Raw genomic sequence first — 17,793 nt, forward strand, 5'->3', positions numbered from 1 at the left:
AGCGCACTCCTGCCGTTCCCACACTCCAGCCTCTCCCAGCGGCTCTGGTTTCGGCTCAGCTCCGGCATGCGGCGACTCAGCCAGCCCTGAGACAGCCCCCGGCCCCTTGCTGCAGCTGGAAAACAGACTGTAGGGGCCCCGGTGTCACCACTCCGGCCCAGGACAGTGGGGACAGGCAGTGGCACTTCAGTACTGTCAGCGACGCAGGCAGTGGGACACGGGGCAGAGGTGAGTGAGCCACATCCTGAGTCCCAGTTTGGCCCTTTCCCAGGTGAGCGCTGCTGCGTTTCCTGGGTGACTCCAGAGGCTGGAGTGACCTGGACTGTCACCCAAAAACTGGGGTCAGGCATGGATGGCCAGTTGTGCTGCAGGTGAAGCTGGAGATGCGGGTCAGTGCCATTGCCCTGAAACGCTGGGCCCCGAGCTCTTGAGTGCCGTTTCTTACTTGGGTGTCCTGGGGGTCCTTGCTGCGGAGGGTCCCCCAGCAGCAGCGGGGGTACAGGGGAGGTGGGTGGCAGCCGTGTGCCAGCCCCTCTGTCGGGGTGGCTGGGGATGCAGCGAGTGCTCGCCCCGGTCCCACTGCTCCTTGGGGTGGGGGTGGCTGGAGCAGCCCCCCTGGCAGCCGTGCCCAGGGAGGAGGCAGCGCCAGGCCCAAGCGCTGGCTTCGTGCCCAGGGAAATGGCTGCGGGTGGCCACGGGGGAGGCAGCCGGGGTGTTTTGGGGAGGGAGCTGTGCCCAGGAGGAACATGCTGCCGAGCTGCCAGGGGCATGGGAGCCGCTGGCGGTGCCAAGGGACAACAGTGTCTCTTCCATCCCATCCTGCTCCCTCCTGTCCCAGCCCCGGGGCCGCAGTGCTGCCGGGGTGCGTGTGTGCTGCCTTCTCCAGCTGCAGGAGCTGGGCTCAGGCTGGCCTGCACCCACCAAATGCAGCCAGGGCAGAGGAGCTGATGGTGTTGAGTCCTTCCTTGCAAGGACCCACCTGGGGACTCCGTTGGGTGTTTTATTGCACTTCCCTAAGGTTCGGATGTGCCTCTCCTCCAAAATCTTCCATTGCCTTATAGACTGCATGTGGGGCAGAAGTGGACTTGGCCTCAGGTTTCTGCCCTGCCATTTCAAGCCTGAAAATCTGTCTTTCCAGGGAGCACAAGGGCAGGACCTGGTGGCTTTGAGGTACCCTTGATCTGTCAAGATGGCCCTTTTTGGCTGCCGCACTGGAGTGGCACAGAGTCCCCCTGTCCCCAGCTGAAGAGCAGGGTGGGCACTGGCCTCTGACAGCCAGGGCTCCTCGAGCCTCTGGGCTCGGTCTCCGTGTGTTCAGCCCCCTCCACTCCGTCCCTCCGTCCCCCTGCCCTTGCTGCCTGCACACTCCTGTCCTCATCCCCGCTTCCCAGCCTGCTCATCATCCCACAGCAGCTCTGGAGCACTGGTGGGGGGCTCTGGGGCAGACCTCCCTTGATGGCACAGTGCCTTTGATTAACTCCTCCAACACACGTGGGCTGTGACAAAGATTTATCAATGAGTTCATGACTTGCCTCCTGCTGAGCCTTGTTCTGGGAGCTGGACCAGGGCAGTTGGGCATTCATGGGGCTGGGTGTCCTCCTTACACAATGGTGTGTACAGGCCACGCTGAGTGCCCTCTGGGCTCACCAGCTCCGCTTACTCTCATCTACAACTGGCTTTAACCTGCTTGATTTAACCTGTCTCATCAGGGCTGTTACCGCTCATCACCTTCCAGGGTCATGCGTAAATCGGAGCCGCTTCACCAGTTTGAGGTGCTCCTGCCCAGGCCAGTGAGTGAGCAGAGCCCAGGGAGAGGGCAGCATCACCCATGGGTGCTGCCTGCGGCGTGTCGGAGAGCATGGTGGGCGTGTGATGGGGACAAGGGGACACAAGCCCTGCTCGTGCCCTGGGTGCGTGGTTGTGGTGTTGTGGGGAGCCTGCCGGGGTGTGTGCCGGTGGTGTTCCCCCGCTCCCTGCGTCGCTGCAGCTTACACAGTGCCGTTGCAAATCCCGAAGCGCTGGTTGCCACGTTACATTAGGAGGAGCCACGTCCAGCATCCCCGGCGCCTGCTGTCACTGCGGTTCAGTGGCAGGCTGCAGCTGAAAGGGCTTGAAATCAGGGATCAAAGCCACAGTGGCACGGCTGTTAGCCACCAGGGATGCACAGGAGCGGGTCAGGGGCGTGGGGGCTGAGCCGAGCTCGGCAGCGCTGCCAGGGCTGTGTCAGGAGCAACCCCCATTCTCTGTGTGTGTGCACGTGTGTGCACTTTCATGTCTGTGTGTGTCTCTGGGGGTGTGTGTACACACTTGTGTGTGCAGGTGTGTCTGGATGTGTGTGTGTGTATAATTGCCCGTGTGTGCACAAGTGGTTGTGGTGCAGGTGGGTGTGTGCACACGTGCAGGCTGGGGGGTGCATACCTGTGGGTGTGACACCCGGAGAAACGCCAGCGCAGCTGAGGTTTGGGGGTTTCAAGCCCCGGGCTGTGCCTGTGGGGGGCTTGGTTCTGCCGGCTGCTCCCACTGCAGCAGCAGCCACCCCTCCCTGGGCACGAGCCCGAGCGGGGCTTGCCTGCACTGCTCCCCGACATCTCCTCAGCTCCTGCTGGCTGCGTGCTGGGTGCTGCTGCTGCAGCGCCCGTGGGCCTGGGCTGGAGCACCTGGGGGATGCAGGGGCACGTTTGGGGACATTCATCCAGGGCAGGTGCTCCTGTGTGGCCCCATGGAGCAGTCACAGTGCTTGGGGGTCGCCTGACTGTAGCTGACCTCCTGTCACCTGTGTGGGTCCCGTGGCCCCAGTTGGGTCCCTCAGCCTTGCTGGCTGCTGCCCAGCTCATCCTTCCTCCAGCAGACATCCCCGTCACCGCCGCAGCACTCTTGGGGGTGGCATTTTGTGGTGGTGCAACTCCAGCCCGGTGCCAGCCCTGCTCTGTCCCTTCCCAGTGGGCAGAGTGAGAGCTGGGGGGGACAGCTGTGGGCAGAGGGGTGTGGAAAGGGGCTGGGGGGCACAGCTGTGGGCAGAGGGGCACAGGAGCCATTCATCCCCTTAAAGCCACCACCTTGTCTCTCCGCAGACCCCGAGTCCCAGAGGAAGAGGACAGTACAGAATGTGCTGGACCTTCGGCAGAACCTGGAGGAGACCATGTCCAGCCTGAGGGGCTCTCAGGTGTCTCACAGGTGAAGCGCTGACACCGGACCCCCACCACCCCTTCCCCACAACCAGTGTCCTTCCTGGAGCAGTGAGGGAGGCTGAGGCGGCCAGAAAGCAGCTCTGCTCAGAGTTAGGGCCATGAGGGAGCCAGCTATGCCCCATGCCCTGGGGACCCATCTCTCTCTGGAGAGATGTCCCCAGATCTGTGGGTGCTGTGCGTGGGGCTGCAGCTGAGCCCTGTCCCTGGCAGTGCTCTGGGCCTGACACTGCCTCGCGTGCTCTGGGGCAGTGGGGAGGGGTGGGGGTGGCACTGAGGGGAGCCAGTTGCCCCCAGATCCCAAGCAGGGGTCGATGTCTGTTCCCAGTGGTCGAGTGTCCCTATATGGACAAACAGAGGTGAAAGGATCCCCTGTGCCTGCCCAGGTTTGGACCATAGGCTCCATCCCTACCTGTGACTCAGTATCTGTACTCATTCTGCTCGTGGCTTGGATGGGCACACGCTTTGCTGGGTAAAAAACTGGCTGGATGGCCGGGCCCAAAGAGTTGTGGTGAACGGAGTTAAATCCAGTTGGTGGCCGGTCACGAGTGGTGTCCCCCAGGGCTGGGTTTTGCGGCCACTCCTGTTTAACATCTTTATTGATGATCTGGACGAGGGGATCGAGTGCACCCTCAGTCAGTTTGCAGATGACACCCAGTTGGGTGGGAGTGTTGATCTGCTCGAGGGTGGGGAGGCTCTGCAGAGAGACCTGGCCAGGCTGGAGCCATGGGCTGAGCCCAAATGGGGGAGTTTCACTGAGGGCAAATGCCGGGGGCTGCCCTTGGGCCACAACAACCCCCAGCAGGGCTACAGGCTTGGGGAGGAGTGGCTGGAGAGCTGCCAGTCAGAGAGGGACCTGGGGGGGACTGATAATGAGCCAGCAGTGTGCCCAGGTGGCCAAGAAGGCCAATGGCATCCTGGCTTGTGTCAGCACTGGCGTGGCCAGCAGGGACAGGGAAGGGATCTGAGCCCTGTGCTGGGCACTGGTGAGGCCGCCCCTCGCTGAGTGGGTTCAGTTTTGGGCCCCTCACCCCAAAAAGGCCATTGAATGACTCGAGCGTGGCCAGAGAAGGGCAACGGAGCTGGGGCAGGGTCTGGAGCACAGGTCTGCTGGGGAGCGGCTGAGGGAACTGGGGGGGTTCAGTCTGGAGAAGAGGAGGCTGAGGGGAGACCTCCTGGCCCTCTGCAACTCCCTGCCAGGAGGGGGCAGAGAGGGGGGATGAGTCTCTGGAGCCAAGGAGCCAGCGCCAGGCCCCGAGGGAATGGCCTCAAGCTGCCCAGGGCAGGGTCAGGCTGGCTCTGAGGAAGGATTTCTGTGCAGAAGGGGCTGTTGGGCGTTGGAATGGGCTGCCCAGGGCAGGGGGGGAGTCCCCGGGATCCCTGGAGGGGTTGAAGAGTCGGGCTGAGCCAGCGCTGAGGGATCTGGGGGAGTTGGGAAGGGTCAGGGTGAGGGTCATGGTTGGGCTGGAGGAGCTTCGAGGGCTTTTCCAACCGAGATGATTGTGTGATTCTGTGATTCTGTGTAGAGGTGATGATGGAGAAACCCTCAGGCATAGCTGACCAAATGCCCACGGGCAGCAGTGGGGTACTGGGGGACACTGGGGGGACAGCAGGATGAGGACAACCTGACTGCTGGGTGGTGAACCAGAGCACAGTGTCTACCTGTGTTCCTCTGACACATCCCTGGGACTACCTGTTTCCCCCCCATGTCTCTCACTTAGAACCACTGCAGAGTTGCTGCTCTGCTCTGGACGAGCTCGAGGTCTGCCCGGCAGCTCCAGCCTCCTGCCTGGCTCCCCTCGGGGCAGACGGGCCCGGACCCTGCCAGAGTCGGGCGGGGGCATCTCCCCAGGGCACCCTCCCGGCATCCCCCCGCTGGTGCAGGCGCCTTATGAAGCCTGGGTTTTGCAGAGAGGCTGGGTCGAGAGTCAGCGAGTCGGGAAGCCGAGGAGGCAGCGAGCAGCCTTCTCCTGGTGTTTGTTGCCACCTCGTGGTCTCCCTCGATCCTCATTTTTGTGTTGGAAGGGACAAAAAGCAGCAGCTTCCTCCCCCGCCTTCACCCACCACTCATCATCGCAGACCTCCCCCGTGTCGCCCCTTTATCAGCTTCGTCCAGGATGAAGCAGCCCACTTGATTTAGCTCTTCCTAACCCAGAAGCTCCTCTAGACCTTGCTCATCCTTGCTGCGCTTTCTGGATCTTTTCCGAGCAGGAGGCAGCGGAGCACTGGGGCAGTGGGATTTGCAGGGGGCCACAGCAATATTCCCCGGGCTGGCCGTTCCCTGGCATTATCCATCACAGCTCTGCCATCCCCTCGCTCGGCGTGGGAGCTGCTTTGCAGCCCGGCGCTGCTCACACCGAGTCAGGGCTGCTTTGTGCTCGCTCTGCATTTGCCCTGCATTCGCTTTGCATTCATCTGTGTCAAACTTCCCCCACCGCCTCCTCGCCCCAGCGCTCAGCTCCTTTGCAAATCCTCAGTCAGCCCCAGCCTTAGGGAAATAGGGTGAGGATATTAAGGGTGATTAAATCAGCATTGCTGGTGGGTTTTGACTCTTCACTATCACTTCCTTTTCTTGATGAGCTATGCGTCCATGGCGTGGCAGAGGCCTCAGCTGGACCCCCGCCGTGGGGAAAACCAACTATTGATAGCCCAGGGATGCCTACTCGTGTCCTGTAAATGGTTTTTAAATAAGTGAGGATCTTCCCTCTTACCCCATGGCAACTGAATTTATTTGGAAGCTTAATCTGCCTTTGGCGAGGACACTCATCCACCACCTTCTGGTAGCCTGCAGCAGGCTCAGCAGTGTGCTCTCTGCATCCCTTCTGGAGCTCCACCGCAGTCGTGAGCTGGATTTTCCTTTACCAAAGCTGTGTCAGCTCTTCCCTGCTATGTTGTAATTAGACACATACCCACTAATTCTGCTCTGGGGAATGCTTCCTACAAGGGTGTCCGATACGGATGTCATCCATGATCCTCTGGATGTGTCCCACATCACCAGTGCCCCTGGAGCCGCTTTGGGCTCTCTCTTTATTCCTTCCACAAACTAGTCCTCAAATTTCTCTTGTTCTCCTCACTGTAGTCTTCCATCCAGTGGCTGGGGGCTCAGCCTTTGCTTTTTCCTCACTAGGACACAACTTTGTTCCTGAAAGACGTCATCGTACTTCTGGCAGCCTTTGCACCCGGCTGCAGGGCTGCCCGAGTTTCCTCGGGGACTTGCTTTAGTCCTGCTTGGAGACGTGGTTTGCATCTGCTCCGAGCCGCCGGCAAAACATCCTTAAATAGCCTTTGTGCTGCCGACAAAAACTAAACCCTTTTAGCTGCCCCTTTTAGTTCCGCTGTAACAAACTTCCTAGTTTTTTATGTAGTACCCTGTTTTAAATTCAATACTGCAGCCGGGGTTTGGCTTTTGGTGCTCCTGCAGGAGCGTTTAATCCAAGCTAGGGAATAGCTCGCTGATAGTAACGTTTGGAGCCAAGTCGAGGGCTGTGGGTTCCCAAGTAGCTGCTCCAAGAAGTAATCATTTTTGGTGTCTAAATTTAGTCTCAGTATCACTCCCTGACATGCTTTTTGCCCAAAATACACCCTGAGGGGTGCGAGGAGTAACTGAACTCCCCGTTCCCGATGCTGTCATGGACTCTGAGCTGGCTGGAGAGCAGCAGCTTGTGGGCAGCCCTGTGGGGCTCGGCAGCCCTGTGTCAGGACACCCCCTCCTGCCCAGATGGGGAGGGTTGGTGTGGGATGCTGACGCAGGGACCCAGTCCCTGGTTTGCCCCTCGGCATCCTTTTGCTCACAGCTTCCACTGCCTTGGCATAGCCCACTGCCACATCCCCTGGGATCAGTGTGCCACCACCCCAATTTCTCCTCTCCTGGGTCTGGGGTGATACAGCCTGGGCGTGGGGGAGCGCATCTGGGCTTTCCACTAAAGGCTCCTATTACTGGGGTTCATCCCAACTCGTGTTGGGGCTGGGGCTTGTCTCCTGAGAGGTGCTGGCCCCTCTCCCATGGCGTGTTTGCAGCCAGCCCTGGTGGCACTCCCAGCCCCTGCACCGAGGTGGGTGGATGGGACCGTGGGGGGAGCATCGCCTCTGCGGGGTGCTTGGGGTCGAGAACGGTCAGTGCTGGGTTAACGGTTGGACTAGATGATCTTCAAGGTCCTTTCCAACCTAGTTGTTTCTGTGATTCTGTGAAGCACAAACCTCCCCATCGCACCCCATGTCCTGCTCCACAGTCCCTGGGGAGAAACAGGCACCACCAGACACTGGTGGGTGCTGGTGGTGTGGATGTCCCAGTGGGTCCTGGAGTGTGGGACGCTGTGCTGGCACCAGGTAGGGAAGGAGGGGACTGTCCCCTGCCAGTGGAGATGGAGGGGTCCAGGACAGACAGTGTCCCTGCACCCACACTCCTGAGAGCCCCTGGCCTTGCCTGGCTGCCTCAAAACGAGCAGTTTTGTTTTCTGAGCACTTGCAACCCCAGTTCTGGGGGGGTGAGGCAGGGCACAGACCTCCGCTGCGCACCGTGCTCTGCCCTAACCCCCCCTGCCCCCCGTCCTCGCAGCTCGCTGGAGATGACCTGCTACGACAGCGATGAAGCCAACCCCCGGAGCGTCTCCAGCCTGTCCAACCGCTCCTCCCCGCTGTCCTGGCGCTACGGGCAGTCGAGCCCGCGCCTGCAGGCGGGGGACGCGCCGTCGGTCGGGGGGACCTGCCGCTCCGAGGGCACTCCCAGCTGGTACATGCACGGTGAGCGGGCGCACTACTCGCACACCATGCCCATGCGCAGCCCCAGCAAGCTGAGCCACATCTCCCGCCTGGAGCTGGTCGAGGCGCTGGACACCGATGACGTGGAGCTGAAATCGGGCTACATGAGCGACAGCGATCTGATGGGGAAGACGCTGACAGAGGATGATGACATCACCACGGGGTAAGTGCCCGCGCTGGGGCTCTCCTGGAGGTTTCACCACCTCCTGTTCAGCCGGCGGTGGCGGCGCACCAGGCGTAGCAGGGACACATGGAGGAGCACATAGGTCATGGCCACTCTGACTGGGTGGATCGTGTCCCCGCATCCCAGGAGTTGCTTTCCCACCGGTGAGGCAATGTAGCCCTTGCAGTGCTGGTGGTGCTGGGCCAGCCAGGGCTTCTGAGGGCCAGTGAGCCCCTCAGCTGGGACGTGCTGCTCTCCGCTGTGCAGGAAGTGTCCGGTGATCTGGGTGTTCCCAGAGCAGGTGGCTGAGAAAAGTGCGTGGTGTGTGACTGCGGGAGCCCCGAGCCATAGCCCTGCTGGGTGAACACTGCTGCTTTCAGAAGTGCTTTCCCAGTTTACAGCCGTGGGTCTGAGCTGCCGCCTCTGACCCTAGCACTGCGGGGATGTCCTGTGTCCAGCCGGGAGTGCTGGTGGCCTGTGGTGGGACAGGCTGGGTCAGGTCTCAGCACCCCACCGGGCACCAAGGTGTCATTGCCGATGGGTGGCACCGTGGCGGAGCGGGATGTGCTGCTGAGCGGGGTCCTCCTCTTCTGGGACACCCGTCAGCCTCCATCCCTCCACCTGAGGGGCTGGGGCATCTCCTGCCAGGTGGGCACCACTCAGCGTGCCCACAGCTCACATTTTCTTTCCAGACACATCCAGCTCCTGCTGCGCTGTTGAGGTGCCCCTGGCTCTGGCAAGGGTCCAGGGTTTTGGCCTGTTGGAGGTTTCCTGTTTCAGCACAGGAGAAAATAAATAACTCCAGCATTTGAGTTGTCCCAGAGCAGGAGGAGGTATTTGGCCTCCTGACAGTGCTGCTTTAGCCCTCCCAGGGCGTCTGTAGTCATGTCAGCTCATTGCAGGATAGAGCACAGCCCATGGCTTCACACCCATCCTGGGGCCCAGTGGTCCCCAGGCGTGGCCTGGGGTTCATGTTATAGTTGAGGGGGACACAGACTGAGGGGTGCCTGTGCTGGCCTCTGCCCCTGTGATGCTCCAGCTCAGGGGCAAGAGTGTCTGTGGCACCACGGGCATCAGACCTGTCTTCCCCATGGGCACGTGGGGTGACCCTGGGGGGCTGCCCTGTGCTTGTGAACACAGCATGGAGCCCTCCTGGGGGCCATGACCCATCGCTTGGCAGCCAGAGGTGGCACCCCACCACCTTCTGCCACCAGCCACTGGACTGGGTGGTGATGGGCAATGGGGTGGCTTTGGGCTGCCCTGGATGGCTGGGCCACGGGTCTGGCTGTGTGGCTGAAGGGCTCCACTGCTCCGTCTCCCTCTTCATCTCATCTCAGAGCTGCTCGTGCAGGCAGATAACCTTGGGGTGCCCTTGACTGCAGAGGCAGTGCTGGGAGGGGTGAGCTGGAGCATCACTTTGTCTCCATCAGCCACTGAGCAGGCAGAGTGCGGGCAGGGTCAGCCCTAGCAGAACCCTCCCTGGGCCCAGCCCCATCTGGGCAGGGTCCACTTCTCCTCCTGGGAAGGGCCGAGCTGTGGGGATGGAGCCCTGTGGAGCTGAGGCTCCTGCGAGGCCCAGGCAGCACCACGGTCCCCCAGCACGGGTGAGGCTTTCACAGTGAGCTGGGCTGTCACCGCCACGGCCGGGTGCCACAGTCCCTGTTCCTGCACAGGGTCCCCAGTGTGATGCCCTGGATATGCCCTGAGGGATATCCCTGGTTCCCACCCGGTGGGTGCAGAGACAGCTTGGGTGCTGGGTACCCCTCCCCATGGATGGGTGCAGGAGGGCAGCGGGGACAGCACAGGACCCTCTTACCCTCTGGGACATGTCCTGGGGATCAGCCATGTCACCAGGATGTTGCTGGCACAGGGGACTGTGCGGTGACCTAGTCACAGAACCATCCCCCATGGCCCCACAGCAGGACTTGGGGGAGTGGGGTGCCCCCCAGAGTGGGCAGCATTGGCAGGGCCTCTGTCCCCAAGGGATGTCCCTGGCTGGGGGACACTAGGGTGCCCTGCCCAGGGGCCTGGGCACTGGGTGCAGAGCCAGGGCAGGGGAGAAGGAGCATCCCCTCCTCCCCAGAGCCAGCCGGGGCGAGGAGCTGCCTCGCCAGCTGGGAGCACTCATCCAGCACAGCCCCTCATCCAGCCTCCTAGGCTGGCTCTGACCTAGAAAGCAAATACTGCCTCAGGCCCCATCTCCCCCACGCCGTTAATGCACTGGGCAGGAGGCGAGTGCTGCAGATGGGACCATCAGCCCCCCAGCCTGGGCCGCTGGGCCAGCACCTCCCCGCACCGCGCCGGCGCACACCCCGGCTTGTAGGGCAGTAGGTCAGAGCCAGCTCAGAGGACGCAGTGGCACGTCCTCCCCGGAGAGGTGCGGGGCCGTGGGATGAGACCTGGCATCTCCATGGCTCGCTGAGGAGGGGGAGGGCTGAGGTAGGTAAGACACGGTCGGGGCACGGGGACTTTCTGGGGGGGTGTCGGGGTGAATTCATCAGGGTGGTGGTTGGGGTGAGCCCAGTGAGAAGCATGGGGGCCCTGGGGCCCAGCTCAGAGAGAGGGTCGGATGTTGGTCTGGTGGTGAGAGCGGGGATCAGCTGGGGACACCCCAGCCCCCAGAAGTGTTTCTGTATCAGCTGAATGTGCCGGCATCCTGGCTCCTTGCCTGGCCGTGCTCGCCTGCCTGTGTCTGTTGGGCTGGCACTGATGGTTCCCCTCCACCAGCAACCTGCTGCTGCTTTTGGGGAGTGGAAAACTCCGGCTTTGCCTTCCCTGTTTGGCAGCAAGGCCCCGCTTTTGTTCCTGCTTTCATGGTATCCTCATGCACTGCAGCAGGGCAGCCCTCAGCCAGTGGGGACCCGGCACAGCCCGGGCTGGGAGCAGCCCCAGCACCATGTGCCCATGGCTGCTGCCAGCTCCATGGTGTCTGAGGGGCCTGGTGCAGGCAGCGAGCTCTGCTTAACACAGCAGCGTTCGTAGGGATGGTGCTGCTCTCCTGCCCTGTCCTGCCTGTCCTTGGGGCCTGGGCAGAGCACAGGCAGGGACAGCATCAAGCCCTGGCACTGAAAAATCTTTGCTCCCTTCCTTGGCTGCTGTCAACACAGTTTTCCACCGCTCAGCGTGCGCTCGCTGTTCCTTGCTCCTGATGCCAGTCCCGGGAGGGCTGTGGTGCCGCCAATGCCACTTTCTCACCCCAGCGAGGCAGGGGAGGTTTCCCGGACCCTGGAGGTCACCCCACCGAAGTCACCCCACTGGGAGATCCACCAAGATGCGGCCACCCGCTGCCGAGGGACCTCTGTGGCTGTAGGGCCCCAGCACGGTGCTGGGGCCGCGATGCAACGGCGTGGGCGCCTTCGTGTGCAGACCTGCGCGTGAATCAGGCAGCGGCAGAGGAGGCGGAGAGCACCCGAGCGGGGATGTTCAAGCCAGGTTTTGCCTGGTTTCGTCCCGGCCACGTCCTACACGTCCAGGCGGTGCCACCTCCTCCACGTGGAGCTGCTGTTCCTCCAGCAGCGTAGTGCGGCTGCATGTTGGTGTGTCCCCCTCCCCACGCTCTGTGTGCTCGGGGACTTGATGTGAGCAGCTCTGACAGATCCTGGGTGCTGGTGCAGGAGCGGGTGAGTGTGTGTCATCCCTGAGTGTTCCCTGGGGCCATCCAGGATGTGGTGAGACGCGAGCAGGGTGCTGTGAGGCTTTGCTGCGGTCGGGAGCTGGTGGGGTGCATTGGCTGCCACCCCCCAGCCCTGCCTGCCTGGGGTCACGGGGCTTCCCCCCTCCCGCGCAGGACAGGATCCCAGGCTGAGGGCACGACAAGTGTCAGCTCATCCCTGCTTTGCCCTGCGCCACCATGTCTCTTGGGCTTGGCGAGCACCCTGTGTGATGTCCTTTCTGCCACCCTCCTTTTGTCAGATCCTTCCTCAGCCAGCCCATTCCCCAGCCCTGTCCACAAATGGCAATGCTGCCATGAGGGCGCTGGGGTGCTCTGGATGTCCCCAGAGGGGTCCATCAGGCCACTGCGCCCGGTGTCAAGGGCTCAGCGGGGTCCGAGCACCTCCCTGTGGTGTGCCTCATGCTGCAGGGCAGCGCAGGCGGGGGTTGAAGGGACCTGCTGTGTGGCCTTGGCTGTGCCTCAGTTTCCCTCGGTCTGTCCTGCCAGCTGCGAGCAGGTCGGGGCAGGGCAGAGCAGCTCTCATGGGGTTTGTGGGATGCAGAGGAGGAGGAGCACCTCTCCTTAGCTCTGGTACACAAGGTGACGTATGGGGACACAAAACCTCAGCTCAGCCAAGTGCCCCGAGATGATGCTTGTGGGACGGGCAGCTCCCCAAGCGAGGACCCTAGGGACAGACTGGGACAAACTGGCTCCATCCTTGGAGCTGCTCAAATACCTGCGGTCGCAGAATCCCGTGGGGATGCCCAGGCTGGGCTCATCCTGCCCCTCTGGCAGAACACAGAGCACGAGTGCTGCTGGGCCCGATCTTGCCACCCCCAAGCACAGGACTGGGGGAGCATCGCAGGAGTGAGCGGGGCTGGCTGCTGAGTCAGCGCCTTCTCCCTGCAGCGGCTGCGGGAGCGCTGACAGTGCGTGTGTGCTGCAGGGCCTGGGGCATGCAGGCGTCACTCCGGAGCTGATCCTGAGACCGTGCCCTGAGGAAATCCTTGTGCAGCCCCAGGACCACTGATCTGGGGGTGTCCTTTTGTTGTCTCGGTTTTTGTTGGCAGTGGAAGGGAGACAGCATTGCATCCACCACTATGGTGGCAGCATCTGCACCCCCGTGAGCTGGGTACTGCCCTGACTCGTTCATGGGCATGAAAGAGAGCCGTGGCAGCAGCCTTCAGCACTGGGGCCGTGGGGATGCGCACGGCTGGTACACCCCGGGCACCATTCCATGCCCCTGCGATGGTGCTGTGGCAGCCGGGCGCTGCAGAGCCCGTGGTCCCCTCCGGCGGGGCTGGGGGCTGCCAGCAGCATCCCCCCAGGAGGGATGCTCTCGAGCTGGCACCCGCCGCGCTCGGGCTGGCCTGGCTCCGGCTTCCTCACAGCTACTTGAGCTCAGCACAGCCCGGAGGCGGGAGCAGATGTTTGGCTCAGCTCCCCGAGAGTGACGGGGGAGCAGCCGCCCTCCTCTCCTGCTCCGAACAGGATTGGCGCTGGCGCTCTGCTCCCTTCCCTCAAACGCCCCTTGCTCCGTTTTGGCCGATCCGGCCTGACCCCTCGCCGCCGTCCCGGCGAGCCCGTGAAGTCATTTCTCGTTGCGAACGTCCTGCGGGGCACAGCCATGGCCCCGCACGTGGCCCAGCGTGTGTGCGGGGCCCCAGCCCAGCCGGCTGGGGGGGCGGCGGGGGAGCGGCTGGGGAAGTGGTGTTGGATAAATATTTGCTGTGCTGCGCCGCGTGCCGGGGCTCAGCGGGCTTCCTCCCTCCAGCTGGGGACAGGGGACAGTCCCAGAAAGGGGCCCCAAAACCCCACGGGGCACCGCCACCATCGAAGCGCCCTTCCTCTGCGCTGCATTCCAGCTGGCTCCTTGTTTTGGGGTTTGGCTCGAGGCGCCCAGTGCTGCCCCCCCCGATCCCTGGGGCTGCCCGGGCTTGGCCGCTGTGGCAGCGGCTGCACTGGGCATGTTTTTGGAAGGGGGTCCCAGGGTTTGGGGGGCTTGGGTAGGTGCAGGGCACCCAGGGGTCAGCACACGCCCAGGATTTGGGAAGCTGCTGGCCTCCACGGCTTGTTGCTGGGGCTGGGCGCGGACACGGAGCAGAGCTGAGCCCAGGGCTGGACCTCGCACCCCCACGTGCCCTGGGGAGCTGCTCGGGGGGATCCTGAGCCCCCCAGACCCGGCTGCCTGCCTGCTTGCCACCTGCGGAGCTCAAGACCTGGCTTTGCTGCTTGCCACATGCCACCCTGCTGCCTGTAAAGGGACCCGCTTGTTGCGGGCAGAGGTGTCCCAGGCCACTGGTTTGTCCAGAAAATGGGAAAAATAAGAATTTCGCAAGCGGGCTGAGTCACGATGCTCCCCCACCCCGGTGCTGCCCTGGGACTCCCCAACCGCCGCCCGCGGCTGCTGCAGCTCCCCATGCCGCCGCCGTGACCCCAAGCGAGGCTTCTCGAACCGACCGGAGATCCCCCCACGGACACACGCTTCCTCCGGGGTTTCCACTGCTCAGGGTGGGTCAGAGGGGTGACGCTGTGTTGTGCCCCCCCCCCCCCCCCCCCCCCGCAGCAGGGCCGGCTGAGCTCTGCAGCCCCTGGCAGGGCAGCCAGGCGCGTGGTTGGGGTCCGCGGCTGATCTCATCGCCACGGGCAGGCGAGCGCTGGCTGACACCCCCCGCGGCATCGGCCTCGCTGCCTCGGGGAATCGGACCCTGCTATTACCATGGTCAGCAGCGCAGAGCTGGAGCAGAGGCACAGCCTGGCCACGGTTCCCCCTCGCAGGGGCCACACAGGCCCCAGGGACCCACAGGGGGAGTCCCCAGCACCCCTGAGGGATCGGGGAACCAGGGACAGTGCTGCCTGGAGGGACAGGGGACTAAACCAACTGCTGGGATGTGATGCTGATCCTCTTCTGCTGGGTGAGCTCAGGCGAGTCAGACCCCTTCCCTGCCTCAGTTTCCCCATCTGCCAGGTCTCTGCAGCCCCCTGTTCCTGAGTGTGTCTTCAGTGGAGGGTGCCACATCCCGGCACCCAGAACGCAAGCGGGAAGCACTCAGGGTCAGCAGTGGGGGCTATCTGGGTCTGGGGTTTGGAGGGGTACACAGAGTTTTAGGGGGGGTCTGGAGAGAACTTCAAGAAAACTGGGGGGTCCTAAGTGAAACTGTGGGGTTCTCAAGGAGTACTGGGGAGGCACAGGGGTGTACGGGGGGCTGTGGGAATCCTAAAGGGGTTGGGGGGAGGGTTATGGGTGTTGTGATGCCTTGAGGCATTTCCTGAGATGGATGTGGGGGGGAAGCAGAGCCACCCCTGCCCACTCCTGTGCCCGCAAGGAGTCCCCAACCCCCCTGATCAAGATTATGAAGCTAATAGATTTTTCTGCCCCATTAAGTGGAGAAGGGGAGGGAGGGAAGAGCCCCCAGGCTGTGACCATGCTTTCCTCAACTGTCCTGCCATAGCAGGAGGAGACTGTGATGAGGACACTGGTGGCATGTCCACAGAGCCCCCCTCAGTGCCAGCGACCCACTGATGTGGGGTGTGGAGGCCCCCCGGTGCAAGCCCCGTGTTCCTTCCCCTTGCAGGGACTGTGGCAGGGCAGGAGGAAAGGGCCAGGGCAGACCAAGGGGGGCTCACTTCAATCCGAGGTGGACTTGGGGCGGATGGTGGGGATTTGGCAGCGCCAGCCTGGCAGGGACGTGAGCGCCAGGAGCCCCGGCTGGTGCCAGCGGGTCCGGCTGGCGCACGGGCGGGTGTCTGCGCCGGTGTGAGGTGAGTGAAGCAGGGAGACTTCAAACCCTGCGGCTCCAACAGCAGCCGCTGCTGAGGAATGGGCTGGGGGTGCTCCTCTCGAAGGGGTCTGTGCCCGTGCTGCTGGGGCCGGCGGCGGTTCCCTGCTGTCACCTCGCACCAGACCCCTGGCTCTGGCGGGGTCAGAGCTGCCTTGCCCGGTGGCTGTTGTGCCAGGCCGGCTCCCCCGGGCACCCCGAGCCCACATCTGGGCTCAGCAAAAGCCCGAGCCGCTCCTCTGAGTGCTGCCCGCGGTGGGGCCGAGGAGGAGGGGAGGGAGGGGACGGCGTCCGGCGCGGTGCCGGGCCGGAGGGACCGCGGGGATGCGGTGCTGGAGGCGCTGTGCCGCCGCACCCACTGGCGCACCCCGGCGCGGGGCTGTGCCCCACAGCAGGGCTGGCTGCCCGCGGGAGGTGCCGCAGGGTGCCGCCGGCCTCCGCCAGCTCCGGCCAAGGGCTGAGGCACCGCGGGGAAGGCGGGTGCGAGCAGGGGCTGAGCGCCGGGGTGACCAGCCCCGCGCCCCTGGCGCTCCCTGCGCCTCGCCGGGGCGAGCACCGCGCTGCTGAGCCGTGGGGCTGGGCCCGCGGAGGGAGCCAAGAGGCGTTGCCGTTGCTTCGAGGAAGGCGAGAGGAAGGAATTACTTATTTCCCAGCCCGCAGGGACCAGCTCTGCTTTGCCAAGGCTGCAGTTAACCCTCTCTGCCTGCTGCAGCCAGGCTGGCAAAGGTGTCCCTGGTGTCACCAGCCCGGCAAGGACCCTGGGCTGCTCTGATGCGAGAGGGGGGGGAAAAAGGCCAGAAATAGGCTTTTTGGTCGATGAAGCGCAGATGGTGCAGGCCTGGGTGCCCTCGCAGGAGCCGGGGTGCTGCTGCCTTGGCACCCCGGGGCAGAGTGGGGGCAGAGCCCCCTGCGGGGGGACCTGCAGCAGGAGGTGGTGCCTTCGGGGGGGGGTGGCTGTGGGGCTTTGGGGGGCACTGGGGCCAGACCGAGGGGGGGCACTGGAGCTGGCTGGGAGGACCTGTGGGCTTGGGGGCTGGGGGGGAGCAGCTGGGGGGGCCCAGGCTGAGAGTGGGGGCGATGCTGGGCTGAGGCTGGGGGGCACTAGGGACGTGGATGGGGGGGGTCATGGGCTGGACTGGGGTGGAGAGGGGGGCACTGGATCTGGCTGTGGGGATGTGTGAGGGCAGCTGTGGGGCCTGGGCTGAGACTGGGGGCATGAGGGGCGGCCGGGGGGGGTGTCATGGGCTGGACTGGGGAGCACTGGATCTGGCTGGGGGGACATGCGGGGTTGGGGGCTGTGGGGGCAGCTGGGGGGCCCTGGGTCGAGACTATGGGGGATGCTAGGCTGAGGCTGGGGGGCACTAGGGACAGGGGTGGGGTGTCATGGGCTGGACTGGGGAGCGTCCCCGGAGCTGGCGGGGGGGCCTCGGCCGCGGGGGGGGAGGGCGCTGGGAGCGGCGGGGCCGGGGGGCCGGGCCCATCCCGGCGGGGGTCGAGGGGTCAGCGGCGGGGATGGGGGGAGCGGGGCCGGGGCCGCGGCCGCTTTAAGGCGCGGGCAGCGCGGGGCGGTCCCGCCGCCGCCCCTCCCGCCCGCCGCCGGCGGGGCCGCGCTGCCGCGGGCAGCACCATGCTGCGGGCCGGGAGGCCGCGCCGCGCCCCGCGCCTGGCCAGCAGGTACCGCCCGCGACGGGCCCGGGCACCGGCACCGGCGGCGAGCGGGGCGGGCGGGGCGGGCGCGCTGCGGGGGGGCGGCCGGAGCCCGGCCCCGGCAGACAAAGCCCCGCGCCCCGGGGCCGCTCCGCGGGCGGTGCTTTGTCTCGGCCGCGCCGCGGGGGGGGAAGGGGGGGCCCGGCCAGCGCGGCCCCGCAGCATCGGGGCGGGTCCCCCGAGACCGGGAGCGGGGCGAGTCCCCGTCATCGCCGCACACCCCCCCCCCCCCCCCCAGCCCCTCCCCGCGACGTTCCCCGTCTCGCACCTGCAGCGTGGCCGGGCCGAGCCCCCGCGGGGCTCCCGGCGCTCCGGTGCCCCCGGCCGGAGGAGCTGACCCCGCCGGGGCGGGGCGGGTTCCGGGGCTGCCGGGCTCTGCCCCACCGGGGGTCCCCGAAACGGGGTGCGGCTCGGCCCGGGGGGAGGAGCGGAGCGTCCCCTCGCAGCGCGGCTGTGGGTCGGGTCCGTGCCCCGCTCCCTCCGGGGTGCAGCCGCCTCCTGGGGCCGGGGTGCGCATCACCGGGGCCGTGCCGGGACGCTCCTGGCCGC

The 17,793-nt window shown here is 64.6% G+C and overlaps 1 protein-coding gene across 3 annotated transcripts in view; it reads left to right on the forward strand.

Moving 5' to 3' along the window:
* Positions 1-17,793, forward strand: part of NAV1 (neuron navigator 1) — a 60,029-nt gene that overhangs the window by 26,314 nt on the left and 15,922 nt on the right. For all 3 annotated transcript variants that reach the window (XM_074925783.1, XM_074925782.1, XM_074925781.1), the window contains 2 exons: positions 3,072-3,174; positions 7,741-8,106. In XM_074925783.1, coding sequence (XP_074781884.1) covers positions 3,072-3,174; positions 7,741-8,106 — 469 coding nt within the window. The remainder of the gene's footprint in view (positions 1-3,071; positions 3,175-7,740; positions 8,107-17,793) is intronic.

Source organism: Athene noctua, chromosome 23, assembly GCF_965140245.1.
Source record: "Athene noctua chromosome 23, bAthNoc1.hap1.1, whole genome shotgun sequence".
NCBI lineage: Eukaryota > Metazoa > Chordata > Aves > Strigiformes > Strigidae > Athene > Athene noctua.